At 37.3% G+C, this 19829-nt stretch overlaps 1 protein-coding gene across 1 annotated transcript in view; it reads left to right on the top strand.

Moving 5' to 3' along the window:
* Positions 1-19300, top strand: part of tmtopsa (teleost multiple tissue opsin a) — a gene marked incomplete at its 5' end in the record, with an annotated part of 36798 nt that extends 17498 nt beyond the window's left edge. Inside the window, 2 exons of the mRNA XM_079453121.1 lie at positions 6547-6780; positions 16700-19300. Coding sequence (XP_079309247.1) covers positions 6547-6780; positions 16700-16951 — 486 coding nt within the window. The 3' untranslated portion in view covers positions 16952-19300. The remainder of the gene's footprint in view (positions 1-6546; positions 6781-16699) is intronic.
* Between the last annotated feature and the right edge of the window lie 529 nt (positions 19301-19829).

Raw genomic sequence — 19829 nt, 5'->3', positions numbered from 1 at the left:
TATATAAATAAACGGTTCCCAAACACAGGTATAATCATAGGAAGGCAATCTCATGGCACACCTTTTAGAAAACACACATTCACTCCTTTTAATTTTCATTTTTCTTGTCATGAACGAATACGTTTAATTTCAATATCAAAATACCTTATTGTAGGGCTGCACAATTATGACATACTTGTTTTTATTATTCCCCTTGATATTGTAAGTTTGATTAATAATGTTGGTTATATTTTTATGTTTCAATAAATGAGGCCTTAAGCTACATGCTTTGCGCTGTAAATGCCCTGCTTGCGCATGCGGTGTCCAAGCACAATATGCTGAAATAAACTCTTTTAATGCACAGAAAGTGGCTTTGCGTTGTATAGTTAGGTATAGTTCGGAAAACACAGCTAGAAAAGAAATAACTGGAGTTAAGGTGTATCGCTGACATAAATGGAAGATATAATAAAAAATTTGAGTTAAGTGACTTCTTATTTTTGTGTCCCTAGAACTCAAATGATCAGAATCATTAAAAACACTTAAAAGTTGTAAGATAAATGAACTTTTTTACAGTTTGAGTGCAGTTTTCTCATTTTTAATGAGTAGAATAAACTGTTTGGGAATACAGTGTGTTGTTTGGTTGTACCAGCATTCTTCAAAATATCTTCTTTTGTGTTTTCTACAGATTAAAGTCGTACAGGTTTAAAATTACATGAGGCTGGCACTAGTTGTCTTGTCCTCATTCTCATAAGCTTGGATGCACTTCAATCTTTTGACCTGTAGAGTAGGTCAAGAGGTTTCCAACAGTGGAGTGAATGTATTTGTGTCTGGCTATGTGGTACAGCTTATTATCAGAAAGAAAAGAGGGAATATTTAATGGCTTAAATTTAGTGGATGAAGTTGATATGAAATTTAAATGAGAGTGAATGTGGATTTGACATCTGGCTTGTGTCATAAAGCTCATGAGCAGGCGGAGTCTCTCTGCTCCCACTGAAAGAATTACATCACATCATTCACAATGTTCAGTAAAACACAAATCATTTAATTATGCTTTCATACATAAATGATAATATGTTTTTCAGTTCTGATTTAGAAAATAAACAGGAATATGAAATGTATCATCTTCTGACAGTTTTTCCTCACAGGAAATAAAAAAAAATTGATTCAGAACGGAAAAAAATGATCATTAAAAACAGAGTATTCTTCTGTGAAAGACTAATGTCCCAGACGGCAATAGGGGCCGGATCTGGACCAAACCCTGTTGCTATCTGAGATAGGGGGATTAAAAGGATATATAAGAACTTAAATTTTAGACACAAATCCTCACACAAATATTACTAAATAAGATGTAATTTAATGTGCACTACTACAATCATAGTTTTATGGTGTTTTTTGAGGCATTAATTGTATTTGTGCGGAAATGGGTGACCATTATGGCATTTCAAAATGTTTCCTTTTTGTTTTATTTGTTACATACCCTCCAACTTTCTAAGTAACATCTAATTTGTAGCCTGACGGAACAAGATTGTATATGACTGACCTAACAGTATGATGACTGCCAGTCGTGGCCGATAACAACAAGGTTGTTTTGTGTGTAGGGGATTAAAAATACAGTAAGAAGAATCAGCAGGGAAATGCTGCTTACACTTTGATTTCCTACCACTATACAAAAAGTGCAAAATGTCAATGGATTATGCCCATTAGTGAAAGACATAATCAAAGAGTTGTTGTATTGTTATTGTTCTTGAGGAAATAAAGAAAGTAAAGGGCCTTGAGACACAGGGCCAGGCTTTCATTGACTTTACAGCAAGGGTTATCAGCATTGACTCTAGGTGCATCTTATCACACACAGCCAGCAAATTCAGAAGCCACACCCCTTCTCCTAATGACACGCTGCCTTTGAGAGTGTGCATGTGGGACTGTGATAGGAGGGTCAGGGAGATAGTCTGTCACAACATTTTAATGTAAGCGTCTTTGTGTAGACTGACAATGGAGGGGTGTCATGGGGAGGGTGGTCAGCTGGTGTGGCTTTTGAAATCTTAATGTTTTAATGCTAGAACATAGAGGTCATTCATACGGAGCCGTGGAAGGGACATTGGCAAAAATAAAAAATCTGAAGTTTCTTGTGCGCACGCATTACATTTTCAGGTATAAGTATACCTTGTTTCTGTTTCCTGGCATCTTTTTTTGGGAACAGAAGGGGAGAGAAAGCATGGATGTGCATGAATGTATCGATGTCTATTTAGAGGCCTTCATTTGCCCTGTACAGACCAGTTAAGATCAGAAATTTCCATGGTTGCCCACTGGTCAAGCTGATTATTAAAGCCGAGGTCAAAAATTTTCTAAGACTTTTTCATTCAACTGGAGCGGATTCTAGTCTTTGACAGTCAGAAAAGAGCACACAACTGCTTCAGACCACTATATGCATTAACACATTAAATGAATGATGATGACTGGACTTTCTGCTAAACCAACAAATCTATTCTTCTATTTACTGATATAGATGAGCAAGCTTTTCATTAGATTCCTGTTTCGTTAGTCATAAAACTGCAATGCTCAAATTTTTTTTACACTTGGTTATGTGTTAATTGTTTTAGAGGTTTTGCATGCATAATAAAGGTTAAATAAATTGGCAATGAAAACAATATTTAATAGAGTAATCTAATATTCGTAAAAGTAAAAAATGAATGCAGGCTAAATTCAGAGCTTGCAAACTGAAACTGAGATAGGAGATTGTGGCATTGTCTGCATCTAAATGCAGACATAAAGTTGAAAATGACTTTAATCAAAATAATAATAAAAAATTCAGGTTTTTATCGCTGTTCTTTAAAACAAGGCTGTATGTTCTTCTGTACCCTTACAGACACACAGCGTAAATATATTTTTTTCGATTGACAATATATATTTAGCTTAAGATGGCTATCCTTTTTCATGAAGAAAAACGTTTCGTTCTTATTGCACCTGTTGCTGTGTGTTTTTCTGTATTTATAAATAAGAAAACGTGTGATTTCCTTTAAAACAGCCGAGTTTGTCATTTAAAAACATGTGTATAATAATAACCCAATGACAGCTTATTCATTTCTATTTTTGTCAGCTTTTCTCTTCTGTTCACCGTTTTAAGTACATTCATGATGTCAGTCGCAGGTGGCCATGGTAAATCTAAATTAAGACAAATATAAATGGCATGGGAAATATAAATGATTTAACCAAAGGTTAAATATTATAAATGCATGTGGATACAGCCATGTACTCTATTTCCGTTTTTCCTTTGACAATATTTAGCAAAAGTTGGTGTAATCAAGGAAAAAAACATTGTTCCTAATGCACCTCATTGCTGTGTGTTGTTCTGCATCTACCAAAGAAAATACGTAATAGAAAAAAAAAATATACATATATTTTCCTTTCATTGCTCATCATTTTATTTCTGATTTAAATCCTTTTTGGCCATAGCCGTTTAAAGTCTTGCTTATTTCAATTCATATACACACAAAATGAAAAACATATTTTCATTCAATTCTTTATTTTCCATGTTAAAGAAATCATTAAATTAAAACATTCAGCCTCTTGTAAATACAACCAACGTATAGCTCACAATACAGCTTCTAGCATTTAAAGTGATTTAAACACATATGCACAGTTAAAAAAAACTTAGTCTATGATACCCGGGTATGTCAGTGGAGTTTTTGGAATTAATTCTTTCAATCCAAATTATGTAGGCTAGCTATGTGTTAGAAGCAGCAGAGGTAAACTCGTATGCTGGTTGTTTAGGCAGAATGTAAATGCAAATAGAACACAGTGGGTTGATTTGCAAGTTAAAATACATGATACATGCAAAATGTCATAGTAAACTGTGCCTAAGATGAGCGTTGTTACTTTTAGTCATTACTGCAAAAAATGTACTGTATATTTAAAATATACATAAACTTCAGGCAGGTTAGTGACCTTGAAAGTCCGCCCAGAGACAACACATATTCACTATGAGAGACAGCAGCAGTGCAGCAACTCCACAGCTGCTTTCATGATGAAAGGGCAGTGACATACATGTCATGACTAGCCAATCAAAATCAAGCATTCAAAAGCACTGTGTAACAAGTCTTAAATTTGTTCATATGAGATTGTTTGCCATCGACATTCAGTTTTTCCAAAGTAGAGCACCCTTTCCTCTTAAATGCCTAAAACAACACCCAGCAAAATGTGCACCTCCTACCCGAAAGTCCCCCCTAGTGGTCGGGAGCATTTCTGTTGAGTTGTGACTTGATTCCATTGTTTTGTTATTCGATTCTGTTGTGTTGTGGCTATTCCGTTGTGTTGTAGCTTGATTACGTTGTGTTGTGAACTTATATTTACTTTTAAAATTACGTTGTGCTGTGCACTAGTGGGCCACCATAAATTCCTAATTAGGGTAAAAGTAACAACATATCACAATAGTCCTACAATCCAAAAAAGCTCGTTGTTATGTGTATTATGAATATGTATTAATTGTCACAGAGATAATACGTACTCTACATCCACCTTAGCCAACAGACAGAAATACAATTTTGGGTGAAGACAATTGTCACCTTGGTTGAGTTCGCCCATCAGTCAGTTCAATACAGTCCATACAATCTGTGACAGAATCTCAAACAGAAGCTGGTTAAGATAGTATACTGCAGAGAATGGACTGACTGTGCAAGGGAATAATGCAATGATCTTAGACACAAAGCTTTTAAGCTCAGAAGGTATTCTTCACTGAGACGTTTCAAATCTTTTGTGCAATTGAACATTCTTGTTTCTAAATGTATTTTTGTTTTACCTGTTTCACTGTAAATATGTGAGATAAGGCTAACTCACACTGATCCAACAAACATGTGAATCCCCTGTTGGCGTTTAATTGCTCAATGTGAATGACAATTTAGGATGTTGGTGTTTGTTGACATGTTGGATTAGTGTAAATTAGCCTATACAGTAAAATGTATAGTTTTACATAAAACACCTATTTTCTCTTTGGGGATAATCTGTTGATCTCTTACATAAGTGCATTTCACCTTAGCCTTTTTACAATGTAGAGGTCAAAATGTTGATATTAAAATTTGGACATGAACTATGTTGTTTCGAGTTACGAGCTTCCTAAGAAATATCAAGGGGTGATTAATGTGGAAACATTAAAAAATGTGTGGTTTTAAGGTTGTAAATTAGAAGTCAGTTAGGACTTAGAAGTGATAAAGCTGACACATTGTAGCAGTGGGATGACATAGCTTTAAATTAATTTAAAGAAAAGTGTAATTACTGTGGTAACCTTATTACCATATTTTATTCATGCAATATTTATAAATAGTCCCTGAACCTTCAGCATCCCATTTATATTTGTTTAGAAATTTAATGGGAGGATCCCGATTTGCTCTTGATAAATTGCTTCCTCATTGATCTTCCTGGGGCAATCCAGTAAGAGCAAGAGATCCATAGTCAGCACTGATCAAGCAATGAGAGATTCTTATGGACTTTGTATCCATCTTCTAACAGCTTGACCATGACTATCACTAACTACCATTAAACGTATGCTTCACAGTGAATTGCTGTACCAAACTATGATGACAAAAATAATTGTAGCACACTGTATGTCATCCACAGGAGTGATGTGTTAAAGGGATAGTTCACCCAAAAATTAAGATTCTGTCATAATTTACTCACCCCAAGATGGTTCCAAACCTGTATAAATTTCTTTGCACTGATGAAAGATATTGCGAAGATCTCATCCCCCATTTACTTGCCATAAATACTATGGGAGTCAATGGGGGAGGAGATCTGCGCGGTTACTGACAGTCTTCCAAATATCTTACTTTTGTGTTTTGCAGAAGAAAGAAATTGATGCAGGTTTGGAACAATCTGAAGTTAAGTAAGTGATGCATTTTGGATTGTTGTGCTTGGAGTGTAAATTGAAGCTTGGATTTGATACGAATACCAAAAGAATAACACATGCTTATTATATGAAGTATCAAGAAAAAACATTTTAGGTAAGGTGAAGTATGGTATTCAGAATTTGGATTTAGCCTGTCAAGTGAGTAGTGAACACTACACATGTGAGTTTAGTCTGGATTTATAATAAGAGAGAAACACTATTGTAAATATTCCCTTAGATACTGTATTTATCATTTTATGCCAAATCATTTTGATCAAAAGACACAGAATGTTTAGTTTTTTTTAACATATCTCATATTTTGATGGTTTAATCAATTTTGAGGGGGCATTCAAAGTAGATGTAACACAGGAAAAGCTGTCCAGACATCCCTTTTGGCCACTACTGTGCATCAACAAAATTACACCAAACCTTTTTGCACTAGCTAGCTGTTTTGGATTTGCGAATCGTTTCAATGGAAGACAAATCCAAACAAAAATATAGAAAAGGTGTGAATATGGCATCATGGATTTAAAGTCCATTATGCGGATTGAATTCATATTACGCAGATTGAATTCATATTATGAAGATTGAATTCATATTTTATAGTAATAAAGTGCTGTACCAGTTATACAGTTCTTTCACAGATTTTGTAAATTGGCTTTTTCTGATAATCTTTGATCTTCTACTTAAAGGTCAGCAGTGTGAACACGCCTATGAGCCGCAAGCGAGAGCACCGGGTTCTTCTCATGGTGAGCACCATGGTGATCTTCTATCTGCTCTGCTGGTTACCCTACGGGATCATGGCTCTACTGGCTACTTTTGGAGCTCCAGGACTGGTGACTGTGGAAGCTAGCATTGTTCCCTCGATCCTGGCGAAATTCAGCACCGTCATCAACCCCGTCATCTACATTTTCATGAACAAACAGGTGAGCATGAAGAGGGAAATAACATTGGTTGATGGTCCTTGAATTTAGGGTTTTAAACAATAGTCCTACATCAAATCTTCTGTATTTTATGTACAGACACGGAAGGAAAATCTGAGGAAATCTGGCATGGTTAAAACTTACTGATCTCTAGATTCTAAAGCTGTTCAATCGGACAGGGGAAAGCTGGTGCCAGGAATGTTGTGGTCCAATCCGTCTACACTGTCAGCTTGATAAAAGCTGAAAGTGTGTGATGCGGCTAGTTTACGGGCGTACTCTCATGTAAAACAATCCAATTCATTGTGCTTCTTACACCATCAGTCAAAGTGTCAGCTATGCGGTGTGGTGCAGATGAAGAAGCTAGCTTGGCCGTCCTCTCCAACATGTGGTTAGGGATATGCTATTTATGCAGGCACATCAAGTTAAGTTATGTGTCAGCTGCAGTACTCAAAGTTGACTACATTGTTGCTGGGAGATGGTTTTGTTGGGAAAGATTTTTTAAATCACTTGTAAAGTGTACTATTGGGCAGGGGCGGAGCAAGATGTTGTAGACATTAGGGGCTTTTCCCAAATAATGGGCATGGAGTCCCCCAAGGAGAATATTTTTTCCCCATTTATGGCACCTATATTTTTTTATGTAATTGTTCTTTGTATTATCATTTTGAAACCATAACAAAACAAATCTTCACAATGATATTTTCTCTTCTCTTAACAGGCAGAATATGTCTGCTGTAAGCCTTTAACTATGAAGTTACATAAGAAAGGTTGATTAGGAATTTGGAATAAACAGCGCTGGAATTCACACATGGCTTCTGTTACGCACCCGCCAGCCAATTGGCTGAAGTTCGGTATTCTTCAGTCTGATTGGCTGGCATTCTGCTTGGCCTCTGTGATTTGATTGGCTGGAATTGCATAAACTCTGTCTTTCTAATTTTATTGGTCAACTTTTTGATATTGACGAGCGCTAGCTTAAATTATTACTGTCATTATTTCTTTATATCCCAACAGTGGGCTGGCACACATTGAGCAATAAAGACTTTTGTTAACATTAGCCATTAACCGGTAGTCTCTGCATCCGCTAACAGTTTTCACATCACATAACTATAAATATACACTTTCACAGTAATAACGAAGCCACTGTAATAATGACCGATCTGAAAAGTGTGTTTAATGTCAAAAGATTCAGCATTTTAATTTGCACATAATTTACCTTTGTTTTAATCTGAAAATCTTCTTTGATAAAATTTACTGGAGTGGAGGGCCGAGTTTAAAGCTGATTGCTGGCACCCAACGTACTGAATTTATTCATTTTAGAAACCTGACCTGAGATAGATTCTGGGCTTTTTTTAAAACATTCGTGGCTTGAGCCCCAAAAGCCACCCTTCCACTCCACCCCTGCTATTGCGTTGTCATGCAGCAAAGCAGTTCTCGATGGAAAAATATTAAATGCCAGGCAAAGTTCATAAACGCTCTCAGCTCTGCAGGCTAAAAAAACACATCAGCGAAACTTACTTTAAATCCCAGATACTGTATGTTTCTCCCAAGGCAGCCGACTGTGGTTTGAATGATGGAGAGCCTGAGCTTGTCATTTGTCCTGTCTAGTGCTGTGTTTGACCCAAATTGTACAACTTGCAGTTACATTGCGTCCATACGTTCTGGATAGCTTAAAGGGATACATTTTTGGGAAATAATCCTTATGGAGATCCCCTGGAAAAATACAGATATTAATGTCCCGTAAACGTACGTTTCTACACTATCACAACACATTTGTTCTGCGGAAGTTAATTAATCATGTGTCTGGCTCGATTCAGCGATCCGCTCCCACTTCTTTGTTATATTTCAGTGACTGAGAAGAAAACAGCATTCTTCCTGCTTGGATAATTACCTCTTTGTTTTGATGTGCTTTGTCCCACAACTGGTTCACCTTATTGAAATAAATGACAATGCAAAGCTATCAGCATGTTTCCTGCAGCTTTAGCTTTGGGTATCGATGTGAGATGGAAAGAAACAGATTTATGCTCTGATCTGAAACCTAGTGAGCTTTTTAGAAAGACGCATCATCCTAATACATCTTGTTTTAACCCAGAATCTGTGCTGTTGCATGTATCCTTTGTGGAGAAGGCAATCCCAGAATACAGTGCGACAAGCTGACCTCTCACTAGGCCTATTGCTAGAGCTCTGCTGTGAATTGCTTAGTTTAAAACCAAGCCAACTTTAAAGGAGGAAGAAAAGTCATGTCATGCCCACTGCATACAGATGAAGCCAGACAACAAAGAAACTGGGGTAGCATGTAAAATCATGCCTGTCATTGAGACAGAACTTTCAAAAAGAGTTCACAGTCACCCTTGTCAGATGTGATTTTGTATCATAACTTCTGTCCTGCATTCAGTGGCACAGCTTTCATCTGCTGTCTGAGGGATCTCCTTGAGCAGTTTGCAGTTGGTAGATGTCAAACTTAAAGGACCAGGGTGTTCAAAACACACTAAATCACAAATAATTATTCAGCCGTTATTTTTACAGACGACCTGTAGTAGCTGTTTCTCAGGTTCATAGGTTCTACCACAATCACAAAGCACCAGAATATGGTTGTCAGTGTTAATGTTAACTATTATGAAAATATAAAATTCTGTCATCATTTACTCACCCTCGAGTTGTTTCAAATCTGCATTTGTTCTGATGAACAGAGAATGCTTGTAACCAAACAGTTCTTGGCCACTATTGACGACCACAATTGGAAAAATTACAATGGTAGTCAATAGTGCCCAGAACTGGTTGATTTCCTACATTCTTCAAACACTTCTTTTGTGTTCAACAGAACAATATAAATATTTTTTCCTGCTATGGTGGTCAATGGTGGCCAAGAACAGTGTGGTTACAAGCATTCTTCCAAATTACTTTTGTTCAGATTTGGAAGAACTTGAGGGTGAGTAAATGATGAGAGATTTTTCATTTTGGGGTGAACTCTTCCCTTAAAGTCTGGGTAAAGACTTTACCTTTCCTGTAGCTTAGTGGTAAGACCATGGAGTTAACAATGCCAAGGGACGGAGGTTCGATCCCAGGAGATTGCACATACTTTGAAACAAATCTATAAGATAATGCTATGTAAGTCGCTTTAAGCGTCTGCCAAAAGCATAAATGTAAATGTCAAAAGAGTATTCTGAGAATTGTTTCAAAACACATTATAGATATTAGAAATGTATAGCTGATACACATTACAAAGACTATATGCTAGAAGTATATAGTACTAAAATGTGGAGTTAAACCGTTAAAATTTTTGTCACTAATTCTCTGTTCAGGATTTTTTGGGCAGGGCTAAAAGGGGGGATTGATAACGCAATGGACATCCGAGTATGCATGGCCCGTCCCCTGTCACTAGAGCACCTAGCATCAGGAGTCTGCTCAATCACGTGCTATGGCTCATACACACAACGAAACAAATCTCACGGATGGAGGATCACTGCGCGTGATCGCAACGTGCTTCAGTGAATTAAGTTTAATTAACAAATACACCCGTCTAGTTTGCTATTAGCAATCTCAACATCTACCTTATCAGCTAAAGAGAGAACCTCTACAAATAGACAGTTGTTTTACCTGCATTCTCTCTACAGTCTTCAGGCATTCCTGCGCTACCCCGGCTCCTCACCACAAGCCTGTTTACTCCTGCAGGATTACGGGGGAGTGCTCTGGGTTCAGGCTAATACCAGAGCCCTCTCCCTGGACAGCACGGCAAATACGCATATATTTTTAACCCGCATTATTATCTGCATAGGTAAACTTGTGAATTATCTATTGATGAATATTGTTCGTGTTTGAATTCAAATCCTCCCACCGATTATTTCGGTCTAAATGAGTGTACCCCACAAAGCTACTGTTATATGCATGAGCCATATGCAAGGATTTTATTTAGTACAGTTGCTAAATTATAAAATAAACAGACATCACCTGACCTGGTTATTCCGCCGCACCTTGGTAGCAATGAATTCATGAAAACATACGAGACAAAATAATAAAAACTCAACATCCAAGTCTGTCCTGAATTAGTACCAACCATCGCCCCAAAAGAAAGTGAGCTGTAATTTCCTTCTTTTAAATTCTAATAAAACAGAAGTATTACTTATCGGACCAAAGACACGTAAACCGAATATTTCCAATTATAACCTGCAAGTTGAAGGATGTACTGTTACTCCAACAAAGACAGTAAAAGATCTAGGCGTTATATTAGATAGCAACCTGTATTTTCGAAATCACATCTCAAATGTCACAAAAACAGCCTTTTTCCACCTTGTTGACAAATTACGAAATGTTCTATGTGTTGCTGACGCAGAGAAGCTTATTCATGCATTTGTGACCTCAAGACTTGACTACTGTAATGCGCTACTTAGTGGTTGTCCTGCATCATCAATAAACAAACTACAGTTAGTTCAGAATGCAGCTGCCAGAGTTCTTACCAGGTCCAGAAAATATGATCACTAAACCCTAATGGTATTAACCCTTCACTGGCTACCCATTAAGTATCGTATTGACTTTAAAGTTCTTTTAATCACATATAAAGCTTTAAAGGGTTTAGCCCCTACCTAACTAACAGAGCTTCTATCACACTACAACCCATCACGCTCTCTAAGATCTCAAAACGCAGGACTTTTGATAACAGTAGAACTTTTACAATAACTAAATCCACCAAAGGGTCAATTAAAGGGTAGATTAAAGACACATCTTTTTAGCCAAGCATTCACTTAATGCAAAATATGCTAAATAAACCACCGGGAGACTGCATTTGTTAGATATTATTTACTAGAATAATGTAGCTTTTTCTATAAACACCATGTACTGTGCTGTGTTTGACCTTTTTGTGCTTTTCAGTTTATCTTATTTTCTCCTGTAAAGCTGCTTTGGAACAATGCACATTGTGAAAAGAACTAAATAAATAAAATTGAATAAAAATCTTCACATGTAGAAAGGGCGATACTAGGTTTTCAATATTAGGGGGGCCTCCAATGAGGAGATATATAAAGCATATAGTGTATATATATTTTTATTTATATCCACTCTCTAAGTACCAGACACCGTGTATACATTACTAAAATAAATAATTTACGAAGAATATGCATCACATAAAATTATCACATTAATCAATCAATCTGCAACATTTATGGTGACAACAACAGCCAAAAATAAATATAATAAATGTAATAAATGATATCACATCCACAATATGTTTAATTAATAATAAAAATACTGAAGCATCTGAAAGATGAAGAGCTTCTAGGTACACTTTGAAGCTCAGAACAATGAATAAAACAGCACACCAGGCTGAACTCTACCTGTCCATCGTCTTTTCGGGGCTCTCAAAACTACCGTCAGCTCTCTATAAATAAGTGCAGAAAAATAAAACAGCACTTCATTCACGAAGGACACATTTCTGTGTGCTACAATATCATTGTGGTCATTTTCTAAAGTATGCCGTCATTGATGTGAAACGCTTTCATTTTAGTAGAGGTAAATAGTTAACAGTGTGACAAGGGGTGAACGCAGACGAAACCTTTTATAGTGGATGGGAAAAGGTATTGTATCGCTCCTGCATCATATTATGTTAGCTGCATTTATTACAAAGATGTCATGTAAATGCACACAACTTTATCCTCTGCGTATGATGTTCACTCCACACTGTGCCGAGGAAAAGATATATATATATATATAGTGTACGCCCCTGATATTGACTTTTATAAAAGTGCAGGAGCCACTCAATATGTCGCGCCCTAATTTCCTAATTTGCAGGTTTCAAGCACTTCAGTGGGTCTTTAATAGACAAACCTGTTCATTTGAAAGGCGTGTCTACATACTTTTGGTCATGTCATAAAGCACTACGAGAGTTGTTTGTGTCAAGGGATGCAGAGGGTTCAGTGCCATGCAATTTCAAATAGATGATCTGTGTATCAGTCAGTGATTTTTCAGGATATTCAACACACTACAGTCGATGAAGAAAGAATCTCCTGTATGTCATTTTCAGTCTTCAATTCCTCCCAGCCCGTAACTATGGAAACTGTGAGTTGAGGCGAGTTGAAGACTAAAAATGCTGTACAGATACAAGTAACATTTTTTGCCCCCAACAATCATAAAGAAAATGTGGGAACAGGACATCTCTGGTGAGTCTGGCTCTGTGTCTTCCCCTATAGTGTTTGAAACTGTGGCTTCCGCTGGTGGTCTGAAACAGCAGATTTTCACTATTGATTCTGTGATCTTCAGACTGTCCACGACCAGAAACTTTTCGACAAAGAAAGTGAGAATTTATAATAATTGAAGTAATACCATAGTAAGGTTTGCAGTATTACAAATGTTAAGGTCTGTTGTATATAAAGTATTCCAAAACATTTACAATCCATTTAGGTGTCTAAGAGTAAAATGTTCTTGGCACCGAGTTCCTGGAGCCATTCATATTTAATATCTCTTTCCCACGGTTGGGGAATAGTTTGTCACATTTGAGATTTTATTTCATCAAATTAAGCAGCATCAGTGTCATATTAAATGCCGGATGGTAGTTGTTGCAGGAAAGGAGTGCTTTGGGATTTCCTCTATTTAATGAAGCTCATAATACATTTCAAATTGAAGATTTGGTGACAAAGCTGAGCTCCAGAGACAAAAGTCATTACCTGGATAAATTCTGAGGTTAAACTCTCATTTCTATTAAAGCATGATATCATTTTTTGGAATAGCTTTAATGCACGGAAACAAGGGAATAGCTATCATTTCAGAAGTGGGGGGACGGCAATGTCAACTAAACACACTTGCCAAATAAAGTGTATGAATAAAAAAACAATTAATATTTTTTGGTTGGATTGAGTTTTGCCTCATTAGTCAAATGAGAAAAGTGAATTCAGTCAAACATCAGGCTTTTTAGATCGGATGCAAAAAAAAAACGTAACGATCAGTGACAAAATCAGAAGTCTTATGAATGTTCAGTGATGTTCAGTTCCTCTTTTGAAAATGAATGACTAAACACACCAAAAGTCCTCCTGTTATTATGTTATGCAGCGAGAGACAACAACAGGGTTTCATCAGTTCACTGGCTCGCAACAGTGGAATCATTTTTCTAACTGGATTGGGGTTAGTTTATCTTTGTTTGAAGGTTCTGCTTTGCTGAATTGCCAATATCTAGAACTTTCCAGAATTTGCAATGCTGACATATCATTGGACATGGCATCATTCCATTTCTTGAGGAAATGTAGTTGACTATAAGTATACATAATGCAGACAGAGTATACTAAGTTCACTACGTTTTCTTAAGGGAAGTGACATCACAAAATGAGGTAATTCTTTTCTGTAGATATAAAAGTGAGGTCTTTATTTGTAGAACCTTCAATGTTTTATGTTTTTGTGCTCAAGGTCTTACTGTAAATGTCATAAAATATTGGCTTTTCACACCTACAGTGTATGAATTGCCTATAGAATATCCCACACGATACATTGTAGTTTGAGATATTCTTAATTTGCTTTCTTTTATTTTCCACGCTGTCCTTCAAGTCAACAAATGAAGCATTGACATGATCCTTGAGATATTGTTTATCTTTATTAAATATTTATATGTATATTATGATTTCTCCAGTCTTCCAGAATCACGTACAGTATATCTACATTATTTGTTACATAAAATAGATCCAAGAATCGATAATCTGATTTGATCCAATCCAATCCAATCCAATCCAATCCAATCCAATCCAATCTAATCTAATCTAATCTAATCTGATACAGCACTTAAAAATTAGACAGGTCTGCTTCCAGGGCTGGACTAGGACAAAAAAAGGGCCCTGGCATTTTTACTCAGACCGGCCCACCACAATGGGTCGGACACAACCAACCACTACACCATCCTTGCGGTCCCTGTAGATATGCATATCTACTGTTACATTCCCCCAAAAACCTACAAAGCTGAGAACTAAGTGCCATGGACCAGTGTACCAGTGCAAGTGGACCAGTGTACTCACTCTCTCTTGACTGACTCCCTGGTGATAGACCTATACCTACTTGTAGTGTGATTCAAATTGAGCGTTAGTAAGGGAAGCCAAACAATCCAATAGTGGGATGAGACAGTGGGGTATTACAGAGCTCGCGCCGCGCTTACATGTCATCTGCGCGATTCAATTTCCTATCGCCAACCGATGGGCAGCGTGGCACCAACCAATCCGCTGCACTGACCAATTAAAACATATACAATGTTCATTTGGACACTCATTTACATTTTACCCATAAACCTCTGCTATTATTAACATAAATAGTTGAGGTAAAATGGCTAGGTGCAAAACGTACTACAATAATAAAATAAATTACCTGAACATGTAAACTGTCCTATATAATTTCCAGGAGGTTGGCGTGCTCCTCATGACTACGATATTGGAAGTCATTGAAGTTTCTGCTTTGTACAGGTCTTTCCGAAGCCTCTATAGTACGGAGTCTATACATATGTGCAGTTCTTCAAAGTATCGATGCAAAACACTACCGTTTACTTGTTCACTATTAAAGATAATAAAAAAAAAATTATGCATTTCATCCTGATTTCCTTTGTCTTCTGTAGGGAAAAACTGATAGACTTGTGTAAATGTAAACAAATGTAAATGTTTTTAAGGAATGAGGGGTTTCTTTATTGTACATTTGAGTGTACGGTTTGCGCTGTTTAAATAACGTGTGCGCTGACGAGGAGTCGGCTGGCTGGGCGATTGAATCGCGCAGATGACATGTCAGCGCGGTGCGAGCTCTGTAATACCCGCTGTCTCGTCCCACAGGACTGCGCCTCTGAAGGATTTGATGGACCCAGACATGGCGCGGAACATGTCTACGTCGTTCTTCAGCCTTCCATAGCACATAATGCGCAGCTATCCTCTCAACTAAATCCATGTCCGCCATTTCGCAATTAGACGGGCGCCGCCTGACAGAAGCCCCTCCATGACGCGAATGAAGCGAGTAAAAGCAAAATGTTCAAGCGTCCAACTAGACGCTAATAGATTTACTGCGTTTGGTGTGAACACTCTATAAGACACTGACTGCATTTGACACGAGAAACTGGGGGGGGGTGGAGTCTGTTAAGAGATGATTGGGCCAGCCCAGTGTCAGTATGGAAAATGAACCAATGGGCCGCTGTCCCTGCTTCATGGGCCGGTCGTTGGCCGATAAAAAAAATAATAATATTATATCGGCCCCCAAGTGCGTCGGCCCACCGGGCATTTGCCCTGTATGCCAGATTACCAGTCCAGCACTGTCTGCTTCTGTTTTTCTCACCCAGCTTTGACCTGACTGTGATCATTTCTACACCATTTCAGACCTTATTAGCGTGTGTAACCTTTGTTACCTTTAACATTGACCATTTTTCTCTTATCTGAATGGAATGGATAAAGTTGACATTAATTGCGGCTATGGAATTATTGAGCCGGGGTACATTATGAGCAATTATTTGATTGCAAATTATATAATTGTTCGGTTTCAAAGTAAAATGTAATTAGAGAAAATTGGATACCATTTCTAAATGCTACTTATGAATGTATAAATGACAGCTGTCTCTTTGCCAATGGCAGCGCTGGAAATGGGGTGATGTGGACGAGAAATTACCTTTTCTAATCACAAGGTCTAAATGAGCTATAATTGTTGCCTGTGTCCAGCCGTAGTTAATGGGCTTATTCTTGTTGCTGAGAGAAAATGACTCATAAGAGATTTAAAGCTTTTGTGAAATGCAGGTACTGAAATTAATACAGCTGTTTTCATTTGCAAGGTCATACGAAATCAAAGCATTGAGAGAAAGTGAAATAGTAATATAAGATACTTTTCATAATATATATTATTTTCAAGCTAATTTATTGTAAGTATATTTGTTGAATATACGGTTGTTACTGTATCTAATGCCACTTCTTGTGTTTTTGTCCGGCTGTTTCCATGTTAGTTCTACAGGTGTTTCAGAGCTCTTGTGAAATGTGACAAACCCCAGCGAGGTTCCAGCCTCAAAAGTACTTCAAAGGCAACAAAAGTTTTCCGGCCTGGGCGGAACATGGACAATAACTTTACTTTTGTGGTTGCCTCAGTGGGACACACTGTAGTCCCAAACCAGGCAACTCCAGTGGAGGAGGAGAAGAGCTCTCCATCAGCGGATAATGCCAAAGCTGTGGTGTCCCTGGTGGCCCATTACAATGGTTGAGAGCTATTCCTGCTTTAGAAATGTCAGCACTTGAAGAAACTTTTTCACTCATAATGAGAGAATTGCTGTTTGAGGTTTGGAGGACTTTACAGGGTTATGGAAAAATATTAGTCCAGAATGGAAAATGGCGAAATCCCAAAGTTGTGTAAAAGTGTGATTGTTTTGTTTATGATGGTTATGCCACTGCATCCAACAACAGAATGTTGAATTCTTGTGGTAAAATGTAGCTAGCTGCTACTTTTATTTTTAATATTCTTAGATTCTAAATATTTTGATTTTAATTAATGTTTCATAAACCTGAAAACAAGGTATGAGAAACAAAGCTTACAGTATGTTAATATTTTCAACAACATTCTCAATATTGTAAACAGCAAATCTTTGAGGGATATATTATTGCTTTTTAACAGAATTAAACAAAAATGGCTTCTACATAAGCATTTCGTCTTTCTTTTCAAAAATAGGGAAGTTGGATATTACCTTTTTTTATTATGTTCTTGCTAGGTCTGTGGAATACTGTTTGTAGTTCCTGTGTTTGTGTGAGGACCCGAGACCCGACCATGGACCCGTACGGGTCTATATTTTAACTGGTTAGCCGGGTCAGGTCCAAATCCTATTACTTCGGGTGCCGGGTCTATTTAATATTTTTTATAATACCTTTTATAATACCCGAGTCAAGTTTAATAAAACACTATTTCTGTTTTGTAACTTATCTTCAACTGGTAAAATTAGGTGAAAAAAGAAAATACGAGTGAGCTCAGTCACCAGCAGCCGTCACCGTCAGGGCATGCAGGCAGCTTAACGCACATGTGCACATCATGTTTCTATGGCAACCAGAGCTTAAGGAGTGACAACATGACTTAACAATTGACGATTGGCTCTTTTATTGTTGTTCAGACTCGGCTCATAACACATAGATAATAGCAAAGTAATGCTGCTCGTTCAATCAGCAAGAAAGGAATCACATGGATACCACATTAGTAATCAGTATTGCATCACAATCCGGTACGATATTTTTGCAACTTGTTTACTGACTTAACAGCAATTTGCTGTGGAAATAGTGGAATGGGGTCCAGGGACTGGCTTTCCAGCCGGGTTCGGGTCTAACTTTCAAATTATAGTCGGGTCTGCGCCGGGTCCCGATTATAGTAGTACATTTATGACATTTCTCGGGTCTTAACGGGTTCGGGTCCATCTTTCAAAATATTGGACGGGCCCGGGTTGGGTCTGTGTAGCACAATCACGGGTCTCTTTGGGTTCGGGTCCATTCTTCAAAATATTGGACGGGCCCGGGTTAGGTCTGTGTAGCACAATCACGGGTCTTTTCAGTTCTTCATGTTCTCTCCACATTTTTGGACCTTAAAGACCTCTAGTAGGTATGTCTTCCTATCGCTGGTGAGTTGATGCGTGGGTGGGTTATTTTTTTTACCTTGCCATTAGCATGCTTTTCTGTAAGCATTACCCAATAAGGGACTAAGAAAAGTTGTTACGAAATGGATTTTCATGTTGGAAAAAACTTTCTGAAACCTATACGATCGCTGGAGGAGTGTATCGAGCACACACATACTACATCATATTGTCACGTTAAACATTGTAAATATGTCCAAATGCATGAAACACTGTTGCATCCCCCATTTAAAATGAAACAGAAGGTCACTTTTGAGCTTTTGTCATTCTTTTGGTAAACGATGGACATTCTTGTGGTAAATGACACTGTCAACCAATGTGTCTCTATTTAGGTTGAATAAAGAAAAGACTATGTGCCGGTGAAGACACTCAGTTGTATCATGCAGTTAACATTAAATAAATCATGCTCTTCTGACACATTCCATTCAGGAACGCATACATTTCTACAATATAAGATTTAGTTTGAGATAAGCCGACCTCAAGTTCAATGTTTTCAGTCTTTGAAGCATTAATCATCTCTGCTTGATCTGTATTTGTTGATTTTGTTGACATTTGATACAAAATGCAGTAAATAAAAGAGATATTATTGCGATATAAAAGTGATAGGGTGATCAAAACTTGTATGACCCTAAAAATGTGTTACGCCTCTGTGTGTTTAAAGTATATTTTGTTAATGTTAATGATGATTTGATCCTTACAATTCGACTGTTAAATTTGATTTAAATGTTAAAATGCCCACAGTATTTATCTTTTGCAAACAACATCACAGTGAGGGGTTGAAAAATGACGACTGCAAACATGTATGTCAATTGTCAATTGTTGCTTTATTATACAGTACAAAATGTTATTTTATTGTACGTAACTTTGTATTGTTTGAGAAATCCAACAGTGTTGGGGTTTCAAATGTTGGTTTGAGTTCAATAAAGTTATTTTTAAGGCACCGTCACTTCATGGAAGAGCGTTTGTTTGTTGTCACCTTTTTAGACATTTGCCACTCCAAACAAGCAAACTGTCACAAGCATTTAAAGAACATTTATGGCTTACCATGTCCTCTAGAATCCCATTTTCCACCTGGTTTAGACCCTGATATCCATGACTGTTCCCATTTCAGCATATTAAAGCACACTTTTATCGCAGGTCTTTTTAAGAAGGACAAGACACTGTTTCGGAAGGCATCTCCCGGCATCTTAAAGCAGAGAATTTGTTAAACACAAGACAAATACCATCTGGGCTGTTTGGAGTCTTTGTGTGCACCACTCAGCATTAGTGAAGTCAAAAACACAATTTCTCTAGAGCATTTAGGACTGTGGACTAATCAACCAACCTTATGAGGGATTAATTCATGAGGGCCTAATTAACATTCTAATGTTATTTGCATGTTTGGCCCAGGTTATGTTCATCACAAAGCAGTCGGTAAACTAACAAATAGACCAGTTACATTCTTAAAATTACTAAGGAACTTCAATAAATATTT

Source organism: Barbatula barbatula (assembly GCF_947034865.1).
Source record: "Barbatula barbatula genome assembly, chromosome: 3".
Classification (NCBI taxonomy): domain Eukaryota; kingdom Metazoa; phylum Chordata; class Actinopteri; order Cypriniformes; family Nemacheilidae; genus Barbatula; species Barbatula barbatula.
The sequence above is the reverse complement of the archived record's forward strand: the minus strand, read 5'-3'. Positions and strand labels throughout refer to the sequence as shown.